Genomic DNA, 22,876 nt, shown 5'->3' on the forward strand with positions numbered 1-22,876 from the left:
TTTAGGACTTGAGGAAAATGAGGGAAAAAGTGGCTCTGCCTTACGAGCAGAGCTCTCTGCTGGAGGCCAGGTGTGCTTTTTAAGCAACATGTACATCCTGCTAAGAGGCTCAGGCGCTTGATAGACATCTCCTGAGGAGGGCTGGCTTCAGGGAGCTTTCCAATGGAGTTTCTATTTAGTTTCCTTCTGAAAGGATGAAATATTGTCCATTAAACAACATTTGAAATTATATTACCAGTATTCCTTTCTCCTTACAAATATTAGACTTGTGTTCTCTAAAACGAGTTCTATTAAAGGCTTCTCTGTACCTGAGTTTTAGTTCTCCAGGGAAACCAGTACTTAAATTATGTGATGCCACTCTAAGTGCTTCTATTCCTGTGTCACTGGCACAGAGGGTTGGGTTAGTTTTAACTGTGCAGCTAACAGATTGTTAAATGCTTTTGTTGGTTCAAATGTACCTTTCAATCATACATCCTGTAGTAAAAGTCTGGGTAATCTTTTCTTTTTTAAGGAACAGTAGTAATAGAAGAAGGGCTCTGGGAGGAAAAAGAGCAAATTAATGCATAATAAGGTACTAAAATGGCTCCGGGAGGAGAAAAGGCATATTAATGCATAGTAAGTTATTAAATGAAAGGCAAAAAAATGACCAGTGGCTCATTTTAAAATATACTTTTATAGGTCCCAAGATAAAAGATGAAAACCCAATGTGTTTTAAGCTGCTTACAGTGGGTCATCACCTGGTACCTGTTCCCTGGTAGAGGCAATGCTTTTTTTTTTTTTTTTTTTTTAATGATCATTTCTCCAGGTAGGTTTCAGGAATAGAAAGAAAATTTATAAAAAGCATGTGATGTTGCCAAGGAAATTAGGACACAGGAATTTAAAATGTGGGAGCAGGCTGAGAGAGCGAACTGCTTGGATGCTGCTGCAGCAGAGTGATGCTTTCTTCCTGCTGTAGTCCTGATCAATGGAGAAGGGAAATCAAGGACGGGCCCAAAGAAAGTGGGAGAGGGTATAATCCTGCAGCCCAAAGCACCTGCTGTTCCTGTCACAGAATTCTCAGTGATAACTGTCAAAGCTTTCTCTTGTACAGACTTTTGTTACCACACCTGTACTTTGAGTTTAACCCACCCTTCTCTGTTGTGTTGTCCAGCGGCCCCTGCAGTCCTTTGGACAGGCAGCAAAGAGGTCCAAGGTACAGTAGCCCTGTGTTGGCATGCAGAGGGAGCCCTTCATGCTTGGGGAGCTTTATTACTTTGTGGAAAGTGCCTTTAGTTTTATTTTCTGGCATCGTAGCTTTGTTTTATTCTGTTGGGTTTTTGTCGTGCCTAGTTGTCTGCTTTTGTGATTTGCCTTCATATTTTTAGTGGCTTTTTATTGTTATGGAGAGAAACACTTTTCCCAAACACTTTTATTTACTTTTCATTAGATGTGCTCTGTTGTGCTGGTAGTGCCTTCAAAAGCTGCAATTGCTTGGGTGTTTTCATCCTAAAAGAATTATTTATTCTATTGAAAACATTAAAAACGCAGTTTTCAGCCATTTTGTTTTACATAAAATGAATGGAAAAATAACGGCTTATGGTGTATTTATATAACTTTTTATGAGCCATAGTTTTTAATTTTACATACTTTCCTTCAGTCAAACACAAAGTTAAAGTTAGTTCGGAGCCTTGCTGTATGTGAAGAGTATCCACCACCTCCCACAGCTGAAATATCACAGGACCTCCAGGTAAAAACCACATTACTGAAGTTTCTGAAACAATTTCAAGTAACTTGTTCAAAAGAAAATCTTTTGGGTATTCTTTAAATATGTGGGCACCGCCTGGTTTTAATTTTTTTTTCATATACAGCTCTAATAGAGGTGATCATGTCAGATGAAGAATTTGCTGCTTTTATGTTTTGCTGACTCTGCTGGTTGATATCTGGGGACAGGAAGAGGGGATTTGTTAGTTTAACTTTTTAGTCTTACAGTGCATTTCAGGGGCTCTTACCCTGCTCAAGTGCTGTCTGCAATCAGTAAGCCAGAAACACTGTGATTAGTATGGAGCACAATTTATCAGCTTTTTGTATTTAGGAAATTGAAACAGTTGTAAGTTCTGGTGTTGTAGCTGAATTCCTGCATGTCAGCCACAGTTGCTGGTGGCTGTTAACACCTACCTGGGTGTGCCTGAAGACTAATGTATCAGGATGATGTAACACACCTAAAGTTCTTATATGCTGAACAAAATATGTAAAAATACTTGAGAAAATTTAAACAAAATCCAATTTACCTGACTTTACCTTTATACCAGTCTGGATCTTCAGAGCAAAATGCTATTACTGGCTGTAGGTTGTATGTATGAATGAGGCCATCAAAGTGCTGCTGTTTTTTCACACCTGTCAAAACTGAAATGATCCTTTGCTGTTATTGAGAAGCTTCTAAACTCTCTTTTTGTGAAAACTCACTTTTGTTAAGAAGGAACCAGTAGAATAGCAGGTGTGAAGGAGGTTTGCTGGGGGAGTGGTTAATTCACTTCTGGGAAAGGACAGGCATTGAGAACTCATGTAGGTGTTTGTCAAGGTAGTTAAAATTCTTTTGGAATTGAAGCACAGAGTATCTAGGTTTGGGGTTTTTTTCCTTGGGGAAAATGAAAAAATAGTATTTTTGTAGACCTTCAGTAATATACCACAATTTGAAGAGTTGAGTAGGGAAATTCAGAAACCAGGCCTGTTAATTTGATGAAAATCTAAGTCATAGATTGGAACGGGCTGCAGAGCAAGAGATTAAAAGCCAACAGAAAAGCTAATGCTATTTACAATGACTTACATCCCTGTTGCAATGTTTTGTGTAAGATAATAGGCTGAGGGATGTAGCTGAGGCTGAATTGTTTAGTCTGAAGCAGTGGGGTTTAACTTTTCCAGTCACAGTAGCCAGTTACAAGAAGACAGAACCCTGATTTGGTGGATGGTTCATGCAGGGTGTATTTCAAACATGAGGCATTAGGCTTTTCCAGCCTCCAGCACTATGCAGGACTATGGATTGAGTGGTTTAAAATCAGACATTTGTAATAAGTGTTCTCTGCAGATGGCACTTGTCACCAAGTCCTCTGGGAATCTGTCCTTGGCTGTGCACTGCCAAGTGGTTGTGGAAAGGAATTAGTGTGGTAGTAGGAGGGAGGTAAAGGCCTGTTCCACAGAATGAATTGAATTGTGATAATGTAAGATGGTACAAAAGGAATCCATAAAGCAAATTGCCTGTTCAGAAACAGAATTAGATCTAGCTGTGAGTTTTCTTTGGAAGCAGTAATCTGGAAGAAATTAATCCCAATAGCTGTGCAAGTGATTGTGAGAACAAATTTAGTTCTCTGTAGAGTGGAGGAATGCTTGTTGGAGGGTTAGAATGGGAATTTGTTACAAGTTCTGATGCTGGAGTGCCCATCCTATGGGACACAAGTCTTGCATGCCCTCTGTAACAACTCGGGCAATTTCTTCACCCGTTTTGCCTTGTTTCCCAAACAATCTTCGGGAAGGCATGGAAGAGTCCTTCCATAGCCACCAGTTGGCTGCTGGCTGCCTCAAGCCCCCCAGTCTGAAGTATTAGTTGTGCTTGGGACGTGTGGGGGATGCAGTGGCTCAGAGAAGGGACACAGCCCTCCCTGCCAGCGGGGAAGTCACCTCTGTGACACTTCCCCTTGCTGGAAGAGTCACTGCTCTGTTGTTATCAGAGATTGCAACTGAAAAGTGGCTTCCAGCTTTGTGTTAATACTTAAAATGGATTTTAAGACACGGGAAAAAAATCATGTTGATGTTGCTGATGATAGTTGGAGAATCCCAATTTTTGACTATTAGAAAGTGTAGCCTTGATAGGATGAAAAATGCATATACTCAACTAGGAACTCGTGTGAGTTTTGGGATAACTTTGTAGTTGTGTCCGTGACTGTCCACCAGTCAGCCCTTCCACCCCGGTGTGTGCAGCAGCTCCAGCAGGGTGAAGTTCTAATACAGGTGTGTAGAAGTCACTTCAGCAAGTCCCTGCTGCCATTGCTGGCTGCTCCTCTTTTAAGGCTGTGATGGGAGATTGAGCAAAGAAACTCTCTGGAGCAGATCAATCTGTTTTCCGATACAGGAGTTTCTATTTTCCTGAGTAATTGCAACAGGAAACAAGATACTGTTCCTCACTGAGAAACCCAGGTAAGAGCCTCACAAATTGTTAATCCTTGTTAAAAAGCACTGGCAGTCCTCTAGTAAAAGATGCTGTGAAAATACTAGCTTATATGAACTGATACATTTGATCTTTTATCTTTGTAAATACAGTATCTATTCTCTTGCCATCCTTTGCCTAAATATTGGGTTGTTCTGACTGTGCACTCCAATAGGAAGTACAACCACTAGCAAAGGATGATCCATTTCAGCCCTTTTTGAGGAAGGACTGTTTTCATATGAATTACAGTTATTAATGTGTGTTACAAGTAAGTAAATCTTTAAATGAGTGACCTTTTTTTATTTAGAAAAAAAAGACAACCCAAAGGAGGGTGAGTGGGAGGAGAAGACAAGGGTCTGTCGTGTTAGTTTCTATTGACTTGTGTAAATTCAGGTTGGTGTTGGCTTTGGAGATTGCTGGTAAAAAGCCAAGACCCTGGAACACAGGGCTTTGAGAAATATTCCGTAATGTTTCCTGATTCTCACCTTTTTTCTCAGATGTGTTAAGCTGGAAGATTTTATCAGGTTTTCATGATTGTGGGGGGGTGTGCTTTGCTTTTTCTTGTTTGATCAAAATTTGGTGACAACATCCTCTGCTACAGTGAAGGCTTGGGATGGGTGATCTGATTCTGTTCAGTCCCAATGCCAGCAGAGACCTGCTGCAAGCAGGATTGGATTAGGAGAGTTTTATAGGGGAAGAGAAGTTAAAAGATTTCTCGGCAGCTTTGCTGTCAAGTAGGTCATATTTAATTAGATGCTACAGTTTTTATAGCATGAAATCACAAGAAAGTGCCCTTTGGTGCACAGTTCTGGTGTATCACACTTTGAAGTAGAACTGGTATAGTAGCAGAACTGGTTGTTCAGATGGCGATTCCTTTTTTAGCTCCTGTTGGGGAAAGAAGTATGAAAATGATTACTTGCTGAGATCCTTTGACTGAACCATTGCTGTGTGCATTGACTGGAGATGAGTTTAGAACATGCACTCAATCAGTTTTCTAGTGAAGGAACATCAGACTATGAAAATTTCCCTAATTTACTGGTAGTTTTGTAGAGTATTATTGTAAAAGGGAGGATAACACATAGATGGATGGTCAAGAATAATTTCTTAATAAGACAGAAACATGTTTGTTTTTCAAATAACAGTTACAGAGCTCCTGGGTGAACAGTGAATGTAATGTACTTTGGAGTGACAATAAACTGCTCATTTGAATTATATTCAGGTTTATGAGGTAAGGAATGCTCAAGACTAGGAAAGAATTCCACAAGAGAGTTCCTTGCTAGTGCCTGTGATGGTGTTTATCAGGTGTGGTTCTAGAGGATCTCACAAGCTGAGAAGTCTTCACACTGTGGTGTTGTGTTGGGGTGTTCATGAATTCCTAAGTTTAATTAGAACATTTAGTGTGGGGGAAAATCTCTCAAAGGGAGAGGTGGTAAAACTGTCAGTGAATGTTTTTTCCTCATTGGAAGAAGTTGTTGCTCCAAAGCTGCAGATGGAAAGTGCTGTTTGACCCCTGTGGGATCTATGCAGGGTTCCCATTGTGCTGCACAGGCAGGAGTGGCTCAGGGTGGACATGTGGAACAGGCTCCAGCCTTGGAGAATCTGGACTATATTTAACTCTGGCCAGATTCCAGGGCTGAGGTCAAGCCTGTGCAATGACACAGGAGGAGAGAAGCTCAGAGCAAGTGCCTGGATGTGGGTGAGAAAGGGTTTGAAGGAAGAGCGAGATCTGCGTGGGAAAGGATCAGGTGCAGGGCAGGAGAGGGATGGGCGAGGATGGACGAGGGGCAGGATCTTTGGGTTGGGAAGCATCAGATGTCCTCGGGATGGGAAGATGACAGCATCCACTCAGCTGGCATCTGGGGGAGCAGAACTGACATTTGAGGGAGTTCAGAAGTAACAGGGGAGTCTCTGACAGGACTTTGCCAGTCCTGCTCTTGGAGTCACTCGGACACGGAGTCTCCATCGCTCCAAACCTCCCCTGGCTTTGCTGTCTGAAGGACATCAGCCCTTCACTGACAATCCTGGGAAAGAGTAAAGCAGGAAAAACAAACTGCAGTCTTTCACTACTCAGGGAACCATTATGTCACTAATTTCAAAGGGAAACTCTTTTTGCTGTGTTTGAGAAACAAGTTTTATGATCGTCCACCTGCTTGTATAAAACCAGGGATTTTAAGATGATTGCACACAAAGCTCCTCTGTCAAAATACACGGGAAGCTAAGGATCTAAGCCTTGATGACAGGTTTGCAAATTTTGCCTTGATATATTGTACTGGAAACATTTTCCCTATTTTTTGTGGATCTGGAAATGCTGGTCTGTCTTAGATTGAAACTTTTTTTTTTTCCTTCTTAGTATAAACCAAATTGAAACTTGAAACAAGCTTTCATAGTAAAAAACAATGAATGGGGGTAAAAAGCATTGTGGATGATGCATTACTAAAACATAGAGGCTGTATAAAATTTATACACCTGAAAAACTGGAATCTTTTCATATGTCTATGAATTAAGATAGTTTATATTCATTTGCAATAGCATTCCTGGAAGTGTGTGTAAATCTAAAGTGTGTGTGGTCCTTTCTCTGCCTTTTCTGTACTTTTACTAATAAGTAATTTCATTGTATGGTGACACAGAGCACATTTGGGATTAAAAAGAATATGAAGACAATTTTTTTTCTTCTTCATTGTTCTGCAGGTAATATAGTACAGAACAGTTCTTCTTCAGGTATTGCATGAAATGATTTGTGTGGTGACTGGTTTTTACTTTTGACAGGAGAAAATTCAGATCCAGTTGTCACAGTCCTTTGAAAAAGAAGAAAAACCTGCAAAAGATGAATCAGAAAAGGAAAAATCCAGTGATAAACTGTCCAGAAAAATGTTATCAAGAGGTTTGCTATCTGTCATTGTCCTTTTAAATGTACTGTGTGGCTAAAGAACATATGGAAATGCAGTTATAGCTTTTTGTTTGTTTGTTTGTTTGTTTGTTTGTGAAAATGAAGCCAATAGAGATCTCCCTTTGAGCTGGAGAAGGGAGTTGGTCCCCAAGGACAGGGTGCTTTCAAAGCTCCATCAAAGACATGCAATCCAGCAAATGTTTTTCCTTTCTCTCCTGCCTGGCTGTGCAGACCAGCAGCAAAGCTGTTGTGTTGCCTCAGCTGTGCCCAAGTGTTCCTTGGAAAACTGACTTTACCAGTCAGTGCAAGCTCCTGTCTCACTCCTAGACTTTGTTACAGGACTTGTGAAACCTGAGTGAGAATGGCACAGCCACCTTTGTACCGTTTCTGAGCTTTATTCAAAAGAAGTCCATGTTCTCATTTGTTTATTTTACTTCTGAGAGTATCAGAATTTTTTTTACAAAGTTTTGGAGTGAGAGTGGAACTACATAAATAAAAAGGACAAGTATTGTGTGTCCACTTAGATATTATTGCATTCTGCATTGAAGATCTAGTCTATCTGCTGAAAATCTTTAGGTTTTAGTCTGAAAGAGAGCTAAATATCTTAGATCACTGTATCTTAGATCACACAGTGTAAAGGAAATACCTTTAAAGAGAGACTTCTCTTTGGGACAGGGGGCACTTTTCCCCCTCGTGTCCTGCAATTCCACATGGCCTTCCTCATGTGGCATTTCAGTGCAGCTTGTCCCAGCTGGCAGCCAGGTATTCCTGAAATAAAAAGCACCGGAATGGAGAACTTTACTTGCGTTTATAAATCTCAGTCTTTGAAATGATGCCTTAAAAAACCCACAAATACCCCCTAGGTAATGATGAGGAGTTGAGAGCAAAGTGACAAAATGCCTGTGGTACAGGTGTTCTAAATTCAACCAGTATCTCCTCTGGAGGTTCATTACTTCCCAATATAGGATGTGCTAAAATAGAAAATTATGGAATTTAAGCATCAGTCTTCTAGTAATTATAACTAAATCAGTGCTCAGTTGCAAATTAAGAAAATTAAATAATCATTGAATCTCAAAGTTATTTTACCAGGCATAGCGTTTTTTTTTCCTTCACCTCCTCAGAATCAGGAGTAATCCCAAACCATAAATGCTCAGACTGGGACCTAAGCATAAGTTTGAGTTGTGCCTAACTAAGCTGAGGCTAGGTTAACACATAAGTATTTCTTGGAAGAAATCTAGTTCCAAAAATACCGTTAAAACATCTGTTGGTTTGAATTCTAGAACCTGGCACTTGAAGGTGTTTATGTAAGGGAAGATTTGGTGTTAAATCATGTCTTCCAGGGGCAGATTTTAGAGGATAATGTGTAACTTTGAATACTTTCTGTCACTGAAACCTGAAAGGAGAGGAGGGTTGTGAGATTCCTTTTTGAAAACATCTAAACATGACATTGAGAAAACAAAGCCCAACAGAACAAGAGTTTTTAGTGATATAAAACAACATTTTGTGAAGGTTCAACTGTCACATTCTGAATTACAATATTTCTTTGGGCAACATCCAGTAATTCTGTAGATTGGCTGCTGCTGGTCCACAGGTGTGAACACACCAGGACAATGTAGGATACTGGGGGAATGTGGAAGGCTGGTGGAAATCAGGTGTCTCAAGGTGATCTACTGCAATCTACAGCCAGTTGTCAAGAGATTGGTAGTGTCACTGAAGCTTTTCCTTCCCTATTACACTGGAATCAGGGGATAGTGGGTGGAGGTGTTTAATTTTGGGAATGATGTGCTTAACAGTTACATAGTATTGATCCAAATATATGTTATGTTCAGCAATAATTGGAAAAAAGTAGTATTAGTGTTTCTTCAGAGTGTAATTTTGCTTTCTTCCCCCTCACCCTTAGATTCCAGCCAAGAATATACAGATTCCACTGGTATAGATCTTCATGAGTTTTTAGTAAATACATTAAAAAACAATCCCAGGTAAGAATCAGTAATGTCAACTTTCTTCATGTTTTTCTCTCTTGTTGCCTGAGGTGTCACACTACCTGATTTTTGTTTGTGGTTTTATTTTTTCCCCTCTCACATGTCTTAACACCACATGTCAGTTCTTCAGGAAGAGGTTTTGTTGCACAGGCCATCTCAAACACCAATCCACTGTAATTGGGGTGTTTTTTGAGCACAGGATCAGGACATTGAAATATGCTTTTTATGTTTAATATGCAAATAGTGTGTTCAGTCTGTGTGTGGTTCTCTCCCTGAAGGGACTCTAATGCAGTGTCTCTGGAACTTGTACTCTCTAAGCACCTGCTTATTTGAGATCAAACTGCCTTCTCTGACTCTAATCTGTCTTGCACTGAATTTGTAGATAAAGGCATTGTTTTTAAGCTGTACTATATAGCTAGAGATCTTCACTCTGCACATCAGAAGCCAAATCTGACCTCATCCAAGTCCACCATTTGTTAGCAACAGAGTTTACCTGGATCTGTGTTGAGGTTTGCAGTGTGTCACAGGCTGCCTTGGTTGTCCTTCCCCTCAGTGGGGTTTTGTACTGGGTTTGTGGCTGTACAAGGCCAGAGATTAACTGGGTGCAATTGTGTTCTGTCACAGAAGCTGTTTCACTGCTCTTTGTTATTCATTTGTATTATAGTTAGGAATTCCAATGCAATAATTTATTGGGATTCCATTTTATTGGCAAAAATTTTTAAAATGAGCCATAATAATGGGCCAGAGCCATAGTCCTGTAAAATTAGAAAGACAGACTTCTGTGATACTCTTAGGTGGTTCCTATTTGAAGTCATAAAGCATCCCATAAAGTGGAAATAAGGAACTGTAGGTGTAGATCTCCATAGGTTAACATGCAGAGTAACTGGGAAGCCTAGTTCTGTGATATGCACAAATTGTGAACTGTGCAGCAGTGAATTCCATTGCCTGTTGATGGTTCAGGAGAACCAGCATAAGCAGTTCCAAGAACAGTGTTCATTTCTACCACCTTTGCATTTTCAATTCCTCATCACATTGCTCCATGTGCCACCTTTAACTCCCTGGTTGTTGGTGTTATGCCTCCCGTTCCCAGAGCCCTGTCACTATGTCTCAGTGATCCCAGGATGTGCTCTCAGTCCGAGGGCCAGCTGAGACCTCTGTAAATCTCACTGCCCACACAAACCAACCTCAGCACTGCTTTTCCTCCTGGGGCCTGTTTTCTCAAGGACTGTGCTCTCTGTTGAGCCTCCAGGACAGAGACTTCTTGGAGGGTCTTTGTGCTCTGATTTCTGAGCTGAGAACAGCATGTTTCACTGGGCAGGCCCAAGTCAATATAGCTTAGCAAAAAAAGAATACTTTGTCCTAAAAATGCTGCATTTGACACCTGGTGGTCCTGTTTACAGTCTGCCATCACCCCTTGATCACAGCTGTGTATTCCTAAGATGAGTACAACCACAGTTATTGGAGTGTCTCATATGTGAGTTGCTGTGTTTTTATTTTCAGGGACAGAATGATGCTGCTGAAATTAGAACAGGAAATTTTAGATTTCATTGGTAATAATGAGTAAGTACTGTACTCTCATAGGAAAAAAGAATTCAAGAGTGTTCCTGTTTGTTTAATAAAGCTACTATTCCTTTCTTCCAGAGTTCCAAGAAAAAAGTTTCCCCCAATGACATCTTACCATAGAATGCTGTTGCACAGGGTAGCTGCTTACTTTGGATTAGAGCACAACGTGGACCAGAGTGGGAAGTCAGTCATAGTAAATAAAACTAGCAATACAAGAATGTAAGTGTAAAAGTCTTGAAAAAAACCATTTTGATGCATAGATCTGACACCTGGGATGTCTGATGCAGTGATGCTGTAGCAGGTGGGGTCTGTCTCCTCACTGGGAACAGGCATCAAGGAGAGATGGTTTTAAGATCTTTACTGTTCATGTTTCAGTGCTGTGTAATCATGTCGTTTCATGTTTAACTCTTCTGGGGAACAAGGGATGTTACCTCTAAGTTAGGAATTTTTGTTGCTTTTCTGGCAGAGGTGCATTGCTAGCTTTATTCCTGTGAGATACGAATTTATGTCAACTGTTTATTTGTTTAAAGATTTACACCAGTGAAGTGTACAAAGTACATTCTTTGTTTCTTTTGGAAAGCAGAACCAGCCTTATCTTAGAATGGGTGAAGGGAGAGGATAAGACTTGCACAACTTTGGCTTTTGTACTGTAAAATTCTACAGGGAAAATTCAGGTGTTGAAGTTCTTTATCAGTTGGAATAAAGTTGCTTACTGATCTCACATGTCCTTACAAATAAACACAGCAGGGAGGATAGGCAGCAGTGGAAGTGTCAACCAGGTTAACAAGCCATGGTATGGTGCTTTACTGTGAGGGCTGGGGTGTTCTTGGAAACCCCCCTGGGAAAACCCCTATTGCAAAAAAAGGGGAGCACTGGGGCCACAGCAACCCCAAAACCTGGGTGGAATTGAGGTTTTCATTCAAAGGAGCCACCTGTTCTCTCTCTTCTCTGCACTTGCCCTGTCTTCTCATTCTCTCTCAGAAAGACAAAAGTCTGATGTGTTGACATATTTATGCCACCTAGTTTCTAGTTTTAACTTAAAGAATTTGCCTGACACCGTTTTTTTTGTGGTTTTGAACATGAAAACAGGAGTTGACAGTGCCTGCATCCTAATCCCAGTCTCTTTGTACACTCTCTGTAGCTTTGGGAGAAAAAAAATCTAATTATCCACTCTAGTTTTAGGGTCAGTAGAACTGAAATGATATGCCACAATGAAATTTCACTTAAGTAGACAATTTCTTCTCGGAAGTTTTTAGAAAAATATATAGAGCCTAAATATATGATGAATACTTACATTGTTTATGTATGTGTTTGCTTCGGCTGTACATTCTGTATCTAAACTGACTTAGAAAGCCAGACATTTCTAATCTGTTGCCTTTGCAACTACTAGCATCTCTAGACTGAAGCTTCAGTTGTGGAATAAGAACTAATAAAAGATTATTTCATTTTTATGGCTTTTAGTCCGTATTTAAATAGCTGACTGCCTCTGAAAGCCCCTGTAGGTGTAGTTACTAATTAGCAGGCATTTCATCTAACCTGCAGACATAAGGATTCTTGATGTTTTCAACATTCTTATTTTAAATCTCTTTGGATATAAAATAAGAATTTAGCAAGAAAACCTGGGAGATGTGCTCCATGTGGAATAAAGCCCAACTTCCCTTTTCCTCATAGGCAGGTCCCGGCTCCATCGCCGCTCAGTGATGTTTCTGACATCAACCACCCAGTGCTCACTGGGACGACTCAGTGGAGTGGGAGTTGGTGATTGCAGGGCAGTAAATTCAGAGACCTTTAAAAGAAAGAGGTAAGACAGTCTAAAGGTTCTCTGAAATGCCTGCTAATTATGCCTGGGCAGCCAGTAACTAGTAGGTAGGGCTGGCTGTTCTGTAGAAAAGCCCTCCTCGCTCTACCCAGGTGTCCTTGGTAATGAATAAATAACAGAAACAGAGAAGAGTGTACATTTGTTTTGTCTTCTGTTGGGCAAATATTTCCTGATTGTCTGAGCTCTTCTCTTATGACAGCAGAAATTTTATTGTCCAGGAACTTGGTATCTCTTTTTAATAACAGGAGTTTGCAAAATAATCACTTTTTCTTTCACAAAGTAGATAAAATACCAAAGCAATATCTATAATCTGTTACTTCACCCTCTCCCTATGATCGTGTGAAGCTCTTGCTTGCCTGCATTGTACTATTCTTCTCTTACTTATTTCTACTTAATTGTGTTTTGGAAGTTTCTGAGTTTCAGTGCTCTCTCCTCTATCTTGTCTTCTATTTTCCCTTGCAATGAACTTTGAGGTATTGCAGCTCTAGCAGCAAACACTTGTCTGCACTTCCATGCATGCCCAATATCCATTGCATGGCACCAGTTGGGATTCCAGAGCACTTCTGATTCCCCAAGGGCATGTGGTTTGCTTGCCACCTTAACTGGAAATTGCAGAAAAAGCTTTGAAGGAGGAAGAGGTTTTTAAAAGCAGGTTTGTTATGCCTCAGGAACAGGACTTGTCAGGGGTGCACCTCATCTTTTCCATTACCTGGACAGCCCAAATCTGTGACTTCAGTTAGAATATTAAGTATATTTAGCATTATTCTTGAGCATATTTTGGTTTACTCCACTTTGTCCAGTATATGTTTACAAAACCACACATCTTTTCTTTGTGACACCTTTTCCCAGACCTGACCAAAAGTTTTGTGAGCACATAAAGGACGAGAAGAGCGATGACTTCCAGAAGCGGTACATCCTTAAAAGAGATAACTCGAGTTTAGACAAAGATGACAACCAGGTAAAAGGCACAGCTTATTTCCTTCCCCTTACTGCATTTGACTGTGTCCATACTATTTTTCTGTAGAAGTTGACACTGTATCACTTACTTCAGATGAGGATACGATTAAAAGATGACAGAAGAAGTAAATCCATAGAAGAACGTGAAGAGGAATATCAGAGAGCTAGAGAAAGAATATTTGCACAAGATGTATGTATCAAAGAAAACCTTTCACTGTGTTCTGTGAGTACTTCACACACATACATACACACGTGGGTTTGTTAAAGGATGCTTCTTTCCAGGAAACTTTCTGTTTCCAAAGGGGACTGAGCAGATAAGAATCATTAGTGTGCTCTAAGTGAGTTTTAAATTACATTGAAGTTACTGAGAAATCTTGTTTTCTCTAATCACTGGTGTGTGAAACCCAAGAGACCTTCAAGAACTATTTTGATATGTTCTCTGGCACCACTCCTTCAATGCACTTCCCCCTATTGCATTATTTTGCCCCCTTATTGCAATTTAAATTCCAGAGTTCTGGTACTGCAATCCGTTCAGTTGTTGCTCAGAGCAATAATTAAAAAAGGAAAAAAACAAGCAAAAAAACCCAAACCCTTTTCTCACTTGTATCTGTAGCAATCACATTTTAAGTGGTCACAGTAAAACCATTTCAGGCCCCGTGTGTGAAATTGCAGTCAGGAATCTCCAGTCTAATCCCTGACTGGAGATACCCAGCAGGAAACCTTATAAGCTGCAGTTCAATTGCAAGGAGTGATTATATTGACTCAAACAGTACAAATATGTCTTAAAAAATGTGTTACTTTTAATAATCCACATTTTCTGACATTTATCTGTAGCTCTTGCACATCCAAACCCACATTCTTGTTCTGAAGAGAGAATAATGAGCTCTGAGAGCCTAATTTATTTCTTTTTGTTCACCTTAGCTACAAACAAAAAGAATGGGTTTTTGGATATAAAATTACCTTTTCCTTAGGCATATTAATTTACCATGTATATATAATTTACCATTTACCATAGGAGGGGTTCTAGATGCCATTCATATTAATTTCTGCGCTTCTTTGCCCCTCAGTCCCTGTGTTCCCAAGAGAATTATTTCACTGACAAAAGGTAAGAAAATTTGCCGTTTAATTCTGTTTTGTTTTCCTATTTTCTTAATAAATATTAAGCTGTCTTATTAAAATGTCAACAGAATCCAGGAGGAAGAAGCTAATAGTACACAGCAAAGACGACAGATACTTAGGTATTTGATGCTTTCTTTAAACCAATAACACCCCCGTGTTCTGCATGCATTTCACCTTTTCGTTCTTGGTTTTCTTTCTTTTTTTTTTTTTTTTCTTTTCCCTTATTTTGCAACTGGTGCTAAAAGCTGAGTTTATAAATTGCAGGATCAATAAGGAGACATCAGGGAGATCAGCCAACAGCCACCAGAGCAGCACTGAGAACGAGCTGAAGTGCTGCGAGCCCCGGCCCTGGAGCAGCACCGACTCCGACAGCTCCCTGCGCAACCTGAAGCCGGCGGTGACCAAAGCCAGCAGCTTCAGTGGCATCTCAGTGCTCACCAGGGGAGACAGCTCTGGGAGCAGCAAGAGCACAGGCAGGCTGTCCAAGACAGGTACAACAAAGTCTGTACAAATCCATGGCTCTATGGGGATTTGATCCACTTGGGAAGCAGAGTTTTCAAGTGCGTCGTAGGTGGCTCGAAGCCGAGTGTGTTTCGTCTCGTGCAAAGGGCTGGAGAACGTTGATCACCCTAAATTTCAGTGTGTAAAATACTTGGAGTTCAACTCCCCAGTTCCAGTGCAAAGCTGCCCTGTGCAGCCTTAGGAAACTGCACGGCTATAGTGCTAGCTCAGATAAAACAGTGCTAAAGCCTAGGAATTGGTAGTTATATTTCTTGTGTTATCTTTCTTCTGTTAAATTGCATTGCATATGGCTAAAATGCTCTTTCAGTTTTTAGGTTGCTGAGAAATGAGGTCAGTGGAACAAAGTGTACTGTTTAATTTTAAGGTTTGATAATGTGAGGCAAAAAAACTCCTAAGAGTCTGGGTTTCAGAGATCTGTTAACTTGCAATTAATGTGAAAACAAAATCTCAGAAGATATGGATATGAATCTTCTGTGGGTCAAAAATGAAATGTAGTAAATATTTGTATTCCAAATGCCAACGTAAGTTGATCTGATCTCTAATCTGGTTGTGGAGAATTTTAAGGTTTGTAATACATGGATGGGTTACTGATGGACTGCTTCAGAATTTGAATTAGAACTGTAAAAAAAATCAGAATATAATCATATGCCTTAATAATTTTGGCTCTGATCTTATTTATAAAACTTGTTTCTAATAAGGATCTGTTCAAATTTTTTTGCTTTCCCTTAAACCATCACTGTTTTTTAGGTATATTGCCACACTGCTCTATCTTAATGCAGTAAAACAGTTACAAATTAATCCATTGTATGCTTCTATAAAAAAATTAGATTTTGAGTTATCTCTGCATATGCTGTAAAACTGTGCCATCACATGGAGTTATTTCATTTAGCAGTGCAGTAATGCTATTTGGCACAGCTTGAAAAGAAACTGCAATTTGACAATGTAGATATAAAATACATTCTTAGAAATATTTATTCCCTAAATTTCAAGAACATAAATGCGATTCTTAAAAATTTGCTGGAAACTTTATTTTGGCATTCTGAGAACATTCCAGGTTTGGAATGCCTGCCTGCATGGTTGTAGCTTCACTGCAGTTCCAGGTTTTGGTGATTTGGCACGTGTTGAGCTTGGGTTGGTTTGTTCATTTGAATCAAAGATGTCATTGCCTTTGGTTCCAATGGCTTCAGCCTGACTTCTCTACATGATCTAGAAGGGGGTACACTTGGAAACTAATCCAATCAAAGTAACTCTGGTCGGGGCAAGATGGTTTAACAGAGCTGGGATGTGCTCTTTTGCCCAGTTTACAATTAATACCTTTGATTTTCGCTTTGTTCAGCAATAGAAAGAGGCCAATAGCATCAGCCAATGCTTCAAGCTGTGCTCTCTTCATCAGCACAAGTAGAGGGGTTACAATTTTATGAAGGACTGCAAACTAACTTCAAACTGTAGAGAAATTCCATCAGAGTCCTTTCTCTTCTAGATTGTATAGAGGCTGCTAATGAGGAGTTCTTTAATTTAAACAACTATATTGTGTTTGCAAGTACTGCAAGTATCATACACTTCTTATGAAGTCTTTGCTAAACTGTATACCTTGAGCTCTAGATGTACAGTGATCTGGGAACAGCAGTTCCACAGACCTCTCCATATTGGACTTTTGGAATATTACTTTTAACTGCATGTGTTGGCTTTCAGGAAGCTCAGGGTCTTGTTCTCCACTGCCTTGCAATGTTTATAGTCATTCACAGCTGTAAAATGGTTATTGCTTTCAATTGGCTATTTGATACTCCTTTGGAAATTTGATTTTTTTTCATAAAGCCAGGCTAAAACTTCAGTATCACACTAATTTTTTCTAGATGTATTTGTGATTTCAGTCTCAAAGTTGTCAGAGGAGGAAAAAAATAGTTTTGTGGTTTTTAGTATTCTGCAAATTGTCCAACAGGTGAGTCAGAGGAAACCTCTGATACCAGTAGTAAAAAGCAGCTGGTCCTTGCTTACCTACATGTTCTGTGTGTGCAGAGCACGTGGATTTAGCCAATGTATCCACAGGGATCCTCTGGATCTGCATTGCCCCTGATTGCATAGGTGCAGCAGCTGTATGTCCATCTCCTTGATCTCATCCGCATACGTGCATCCATCATTCTGGAGTAGTGACCAATTCCTTATAGGAACTCTGGATGTACAGACATGTATTTTCTGACCACAAAACCACTTGTAGATATGAAAGCTCCCTTTGCAGTGCAAAGCAGTGCTGAACTGACCCTTGGGGCACAGAAGGGACGTTGTAATGTATTTCAGGGGAGATGAAGGGGGAGTTCATTGAAAGGGCACTGTTGAATCATGTGCTTAATGCTGAGCTTGTAAGTGCTCACCCTTATAGTGTATATTTTAAGTGAGCATGATGTTTCTCTCTGTAGGTAAAACCCTTTCTCGTTACTCCTTTCCCAGGTTCAGAGTCTTCTAGTAGTGTAGGGTCCTCCACGGGTTCTCTTTCCCACACCCAGCAGCCTGTCCCCGTGCCAGCTCTAAGCCAGCCCTCTCCTGGCACTCCTGCCGTCTATCCAGCTGCCAGCACTAGTAACTCTCTTTCCTTTGATGGTGGCATGAGTGGCCAAGTGGCACCTGCTGGCAGTAGCTTCTTTCTGCTTCCCTTGGAAGCGGCGGGCATCCCGCCGGGCAGCGTGCTGGTCAACCCCCAAACAGGTTGGTAGCGCTCGGGGGGTCTGTCACACTGACTACTGGGGACATGCACGAGTGTTTGCAAAGACTCACCCTCAGTGTTGTCCTGTGTCCTTTCTTTTCCTCTTCATTTTTTTTCCTGTGGTTGTGTTCGTTCAGTGCACCTGATTTACCGAGAAAGCATGACTGTGGGATCAAAGGGATAAGGAAACTCCCGGGATTTTCTCTGGGAGAGTTTTAACTTATATGTGACATTTTAATGAGTGACTTGCACAAAATGTGAAAATCCTATGATTTATTATCCAGAACACAGAATAACTTAAATTATTGTTTCGGATCTTTTCAGGAGAGGGAAAAGTCTGTTTCAGTGAGGGGACAGAGCCTGAGAAAGGATTCACATTGACTGGCAAGGATTTATCATCCTTCATTTCTTTTGTCGCTACATATTCTTGTGTCCCTGTGCTCATGGCTCTGATTTAATACAAGTGAGAGAGAGAACCATGAGCTGACCTGCTATTTCTAAACTTCTGTTGTCAGTTTAAAACAAGATTAAAGCAATGTTGGTGTAATTGGCCAATCCTGATATCTTTAGTAAGCAGTGGGAAATGGATACTCCGTAATGTAGGAGCAAGGAGATATGTGACTACTTGTCTGGATGAAATGAGGAGTTAGAATTCTCTGGGCAAACTTTTACTTTATTGTAGAAATTAAGGAAAGCTTGAAAATTTTAATTTATCTTCTATGTAAAACATCATACTTTTTGGAAATTATTATATTTTAATTTTAGTTTAATGATTTGTTTTCATGGCAGAAAAGAAAATGCCTCAGGATATGTTTACCATCATCCTGTAGATCGACTTTTTTATGTTTGAATGTAACTGCACATGATGTTTTAAACTAAATGTTTCTGATTGGGGTTGTTAAGATGATCAGTTAGTAAATAACTTTTATAACTAGAAGATTTAACAAAGAAATAGATAAATTTCTCTTTCTCCTTAATGTGAATCAATTTCTTAAAATTTGGTTACAAATGAGTTGCTGTAGGACCTAATTTTCATAGATAGCCATTGAATTTGTCATCTCAGAGCTGAGTTCATTAATAGTCTTTTATAATTATGTTAGTGTCTAATGAGTGTCTAATAGAAGGTAAAGTGCACTTTAAGAACAAGGAATGTTTAGGTGCAGATAAACTTGGATAGATGATGTACAGGAGTCATCATATTCGGTAGTTGTTCCTTGGCTTTAATGTTCCAAATGACAGCTGGAGTTCAACAAACACAGTCTGGTTTCTCAGTATTTCTGACAGAGCATCCCATGGCTGGGTCAGCAGAGTCATTCTGCTCGTGAGTTGAAGAGGGTAATTAGGAAAAGACAGCTCGTACTGAGCCGCTCCAAGGAACAAGTGAAGCTCTGGTGGTGAGCAGAAAGTGAGAGAAGGAAGTAGGCAAATCTGCCTCCCTGTTTCTGTGAACGTTCCCGATCCCTGGGTGTTACAGGGACACCTGTTAAGCTGAATTGAATCTCCCCTAATCACCTGCAGTCCAACTGCATGATGTGTAGCTTGTTTTTGTGAGCCTGTTCATGCTCCTTGTCTGCCTTTTCCCTTAATTCCTCAATCCTTTTTTCAGTAACTGTTACATTTTATGTTGGCCAGTTGCATTTAAATATAATGGGACCAAGCAGTCTGGAGGAGCACTAGTTTGCTTTGACAGGACCATGGCTAGGGGGCAAAGGCTTTATTTTATCTTAGTTTGTACGTTTCTGGAAAGAATCTCAGACAAGAAAATATTTATATCAGAGGAGAGAAAAATCTACGTCAGTATTTGGCCTTAAGCATCAAAATAAGCCAATGCAGGATGTGTCATGAAGCAGGTACATACAGGTCCTCACAGCCAGGCCATCATTCCTTCCATCTGTTTGGGTTTTTTCCCAACCCAGGCACAAAAATAAATCACTGTTTGTCTATAATTTACTTTTAAGGAGTTAATTTTTCAATTCTTTTTTTTTAGTCCACTGCTGTAATACTGAAGTTGCAGATTATGAAATAGGAGACTAATACTACATTATTTATTTTGAAAGCTAAAAGCCAATTCATCTAAGAATAGGGGAAGAGAGTCCTTTAACAATAATCTCATTAGCAGTCATGGGAATACCAGGGCAGCTATTGCTTTATATATATTTTTTTTAAATATTTGCCTTTAAGCTCTCCTGTGTTCTGATTGATGTTCATATTGATTAAAGAAAATTAATTTTTAAAAGGTCCTTAAAATAGTATTTTTTAGTAGGGTTTTTCATTATTACTCCTGTCCTTTTCAATCCATTTGATTAAAAATCAGGTTTCAAGACAAGCAGGATACAGCAAATATTTATGTGTTCACTAAGTAAAGACTGGGGTATCTTTGTTTAGCTTAAATGTTTTGGTTTTTCACTGCATGTAGTCATTACTATTATAAACGTGGTTGTGGGGATTTGGCATAAACCTGTCATATAAAACAGCATGACTTCACTTATTCTTAATAAAACTCTATTATTTCATCCATTTTGTAAATGTATTTGTGTGTTTTCTCCAAGCTCAGATGGCGCAACTGGTTGTTTGTTCTCTTCCACCTTTCCCAGGGCAGCCATTCCTGAATCCCGATGGCACTCCAGTTGTGTACAATCCTCCTATGCCTCAGCAGCCTGTTAGGACCCAAGTGCCTGGACCTCCACAACAGCCACCTCTTCCCACCCCGGCTCAGCAACAGCCCCCGGCAAACCCCGTCCTCTCGCAGGTGACATGGCACAACCATGGGGTGGGGGTGGAGAGGGACCAGGAGCAGGGCTCTGCCTCCACCCCCTGTGTCTGGGCAGGAAAAGGGAAGGTTCTCTTCCTTTCCACAGCAGCTATTTCAGGCCCATAGTCTCCTGTGATATTATCAGATGATTTTCAAATATTATCTAGAAGTTATTTATAGAACTTAATCTAAACCTTTACCTTTGTTCATTTTCCCTATTTAAAACTTCTGTTCAGATACCTGTGTATCCTTTTGAAAAAGGCTCATTTGTACTCTTTCTAGTTCACAGAAGTGTGTCTGTGGTATTTGCTGTTTTCTTCACAAATCCTTTACTAATTCTCTCATTGCCTTCTCAATGGATGCTGGAGTTGAAGCTGCCTGAAATACTATCAACAAGGATACTCCTTCAAATACCACAATCTAGAGAAAATATTTTAGTGCTGTTGAATCAACGAAAGTAATATGTTTGAATCTGTGGTTAGCAGTAAATTCATTCTGCCTTTAGATGCTTTGAAAGAGCTTGTATTTAAAATACATGTGTAGTTTTTAATCTATAATGTAAAAAAAAAAATCTCTCTAAAGGAAACAGTAAATGTTAAATAGAAGCAATTTGCTGACATAGCTAATATAATGTATAGCAAATAAATCACATGTATTTTTTCTGGGAGACTGAAATATTCAAAGTTACTTTTGGTTTAATTCTATGCAGTCTAGAGCTTTAAAAAAAAAAAGTACTATCCATTCTGTTTCTAGTAGAGGAGTGCGTTTCTTTTCTGAAGCATAATTGCTTCTTCCATTACAGGAGACTTGTTTTCACTTCTGTTTCTCTGCTGTTAACCTTGTTTGTAAACCTGTTATCTCTGCAGCCTCTGCGGGCTCTGCAGCCTTCCCAGCCTGTCCAGTACTCCGCAGTGTCCTTCCCACCCCCGCTCCTGCCAGCCTCCTCCACACAGCAATACTCTGTGGTACTGCATCTTCTCTTCTCTGCTCCCTGCTTAGGTTAATCTTTAGTGGCTGCTCACCTCGGCTTGGGTGTTTGTGAGGGGGGTGTGATACCAGGTAGTGACTGGCTTCCCAACCACAGTGACGTGGTACCGGAGATCCCCACGTGTGAACAGTTCAAGTTCAGCAGCAATATCTGTAATTGATATATCTGTAATTGCTGTATCTACTTATCTCTGTATTTAGAGATATATTATTTCCCTTTATAAAGGAAGTTTTTCAATGCTTTGTTAGCCAGTCAATACCTTTTTATGTCTCTGGATTAACCCCTTTGCACTGTTTCTTGTTGTGTCTTTGTCTGCTCTTTCTTCTGCTGAACCTTGATACATTTTGAGGGATCAGCTGCCCTGTTTTTTTGAGGTTATCTTTTTGTAACCTTTTTGCCAGAACTCTGAACACTCCCACTTCACTAGTATCCCTGGTTTAATAAGTAGAAGATGGAAATTAAATATCTTAGTCTAAAAAAAAAAGGGGATGATAAAAAAAAAAACCCACACAAATTGAAACTGAAACTTAATAAAGGAGAGTTGTTATCCAAGGCAGAATCTGAACTTGAGTCCAGGTGAAAAATTACAGCTTCCCAACTCCTCAGACTGCTCTGATACTCTGTGTACATGTTTGTGTTGGGTTTATGTGGCAAGAATTTGGTAGCAGGCGATGCAGGGGTGGCTTCTGTGAGAAGGGACCAGGAACTGCCCCCACGTGGGATAGACTCAATTCCTGAAGGACTGCAACCTGTGGGAAGAACCCACATTGAAGACATTACAGTGTCCAATGGGAGGGATCCCACACTAGAGCAGGGGAAGAGTGTGAAGAGGAAGGAGCGGTAGAGACGTGGTTGGGAACCAGTCAGAAGCCCCATTCCCCCATCCCTGTGGTACTCAGAGGAGGAGGTGGAAGATCTGGAAGTGAAGCTGAGCCTGGGAAGACACAGGAGGTTTTGGGAAACTGGTTTTAGTTCTAATTTCTCACTTTCCTACTCTATTATTAATTGGCATAAATGAAATGAATCTTCCCCGAGTCGGGTCTGTTTTGCCTGTCATGGTAGTTGGTGAAGAATCTCCCTCCTTTTCTTGATCCATAAGCTTTTCATCTGATTTTCTTCTCCTGTATTGCCTTGGGTGGGCACCAAGGAGCCAGCCAGGGTTAGCTCACCCCAGTGTTGTACAGTAGCTAATTTAGTATGTATTCAGAGCTTTTATTATTGTCAACATTAATCAGAAATGTCTTTAATAGTAAGTACAGATTTAGCTAAATTCAATAGCCTGCGTACAATTAAAACTATTGTAGCCGTTAGCAGCACATTAGTAATACAAATCTAAAAAGAATTGCTCTTGAAGCAGGGTGTTCTGTAATTAGCAATGTTGTTTCTGAAGTTACTTTCCAGTTTGAACAGTG

General features: G+C 40.1%; 1 protein-coding gene across 13 annotated transcripts in view; it reads left to right on the forward strand.

The window, feature by feature from the left end:
- The window catches only part of R3HDM1 (R3H domain containing 1), a 76,527-nt gene that overhangs the window by 34,859 nt on the left and 18,792 nt on the right, over positions 1-22,876 (forward strand). For 5 of the 13 annotated variants that reach the window (XM_032693257.1, XM_032693250.1, XM_032693260.1 and 2 more), the window contains exons 4-17: positions 1,151-1,192; positions 1,637-1,726; positions 6,944-7,058; positions 8,965-9,043; positions 10,547-10,606; positions 10,688-10,828; positions 13,278-13,386; positions 13,480-13,575; positions 14,453-14,490; positions 14,573-14,623; positions 14,769-14,995; positions 17,472-17,726; positions 20,319-20,473; positions 21,343-21,441. In XM_032693257.1, the coding sequence (XP_032549148.1) occupies positions 1,151-1,192; positions 1,637-1,726; positions 6,944-7,058; positions 8,965-9,043; positions 10,547-10,606; positions 10,688-10,828; positions 13,278-13,386; positions 13,480-13,575; positions 14,453-14,490; positions 14,573-14,623; positions 14,769-14,995; positions 17,472-17,726; positions 20,319-20,473; positions 21,343-21,441 (1,557 nt within the window). Of the gene's footprint in view, positions 1-1,150; positions 1,193-1,636; positions 1,727-6,943; positions 7,059-8,964; positions 9,044-10,546; positions 10,607-10,687; positions 10,829-12,183; positions 12,411-13,277; positions 13,387-13,479; positions 13,576-14,452; positions 14,491-14,572; positions 14,624-14,768; positions 14,996-17,471; positions 17,727-20,318; positions 20,474-21,342; positions 21,442-22,876 lie in introns of those variants that run through there. The other 8 variants (XM_032693254.1, XM_032693259.1, XM_032693258.1 and 5 more) reach the window with 7 other exon arrangements.

The sequence above is a fragment of the Chiroxiphia lanceolata genome, chromosome 7, assembly GCF_009829145.1.
Source record: "Chiroxiphia lanceolata isolate bChiLan1 chromosome 7, bChiLan1.pri, whole genome shotgun sequence".
Classification (NCBI taxonomy): domain Eukaryota; kingdom Metazoa; phylum Chordata; class Aves; order Passeriformes; family Pipridae; genus Chiroxiphia; species Chiroxiphia lanceolata.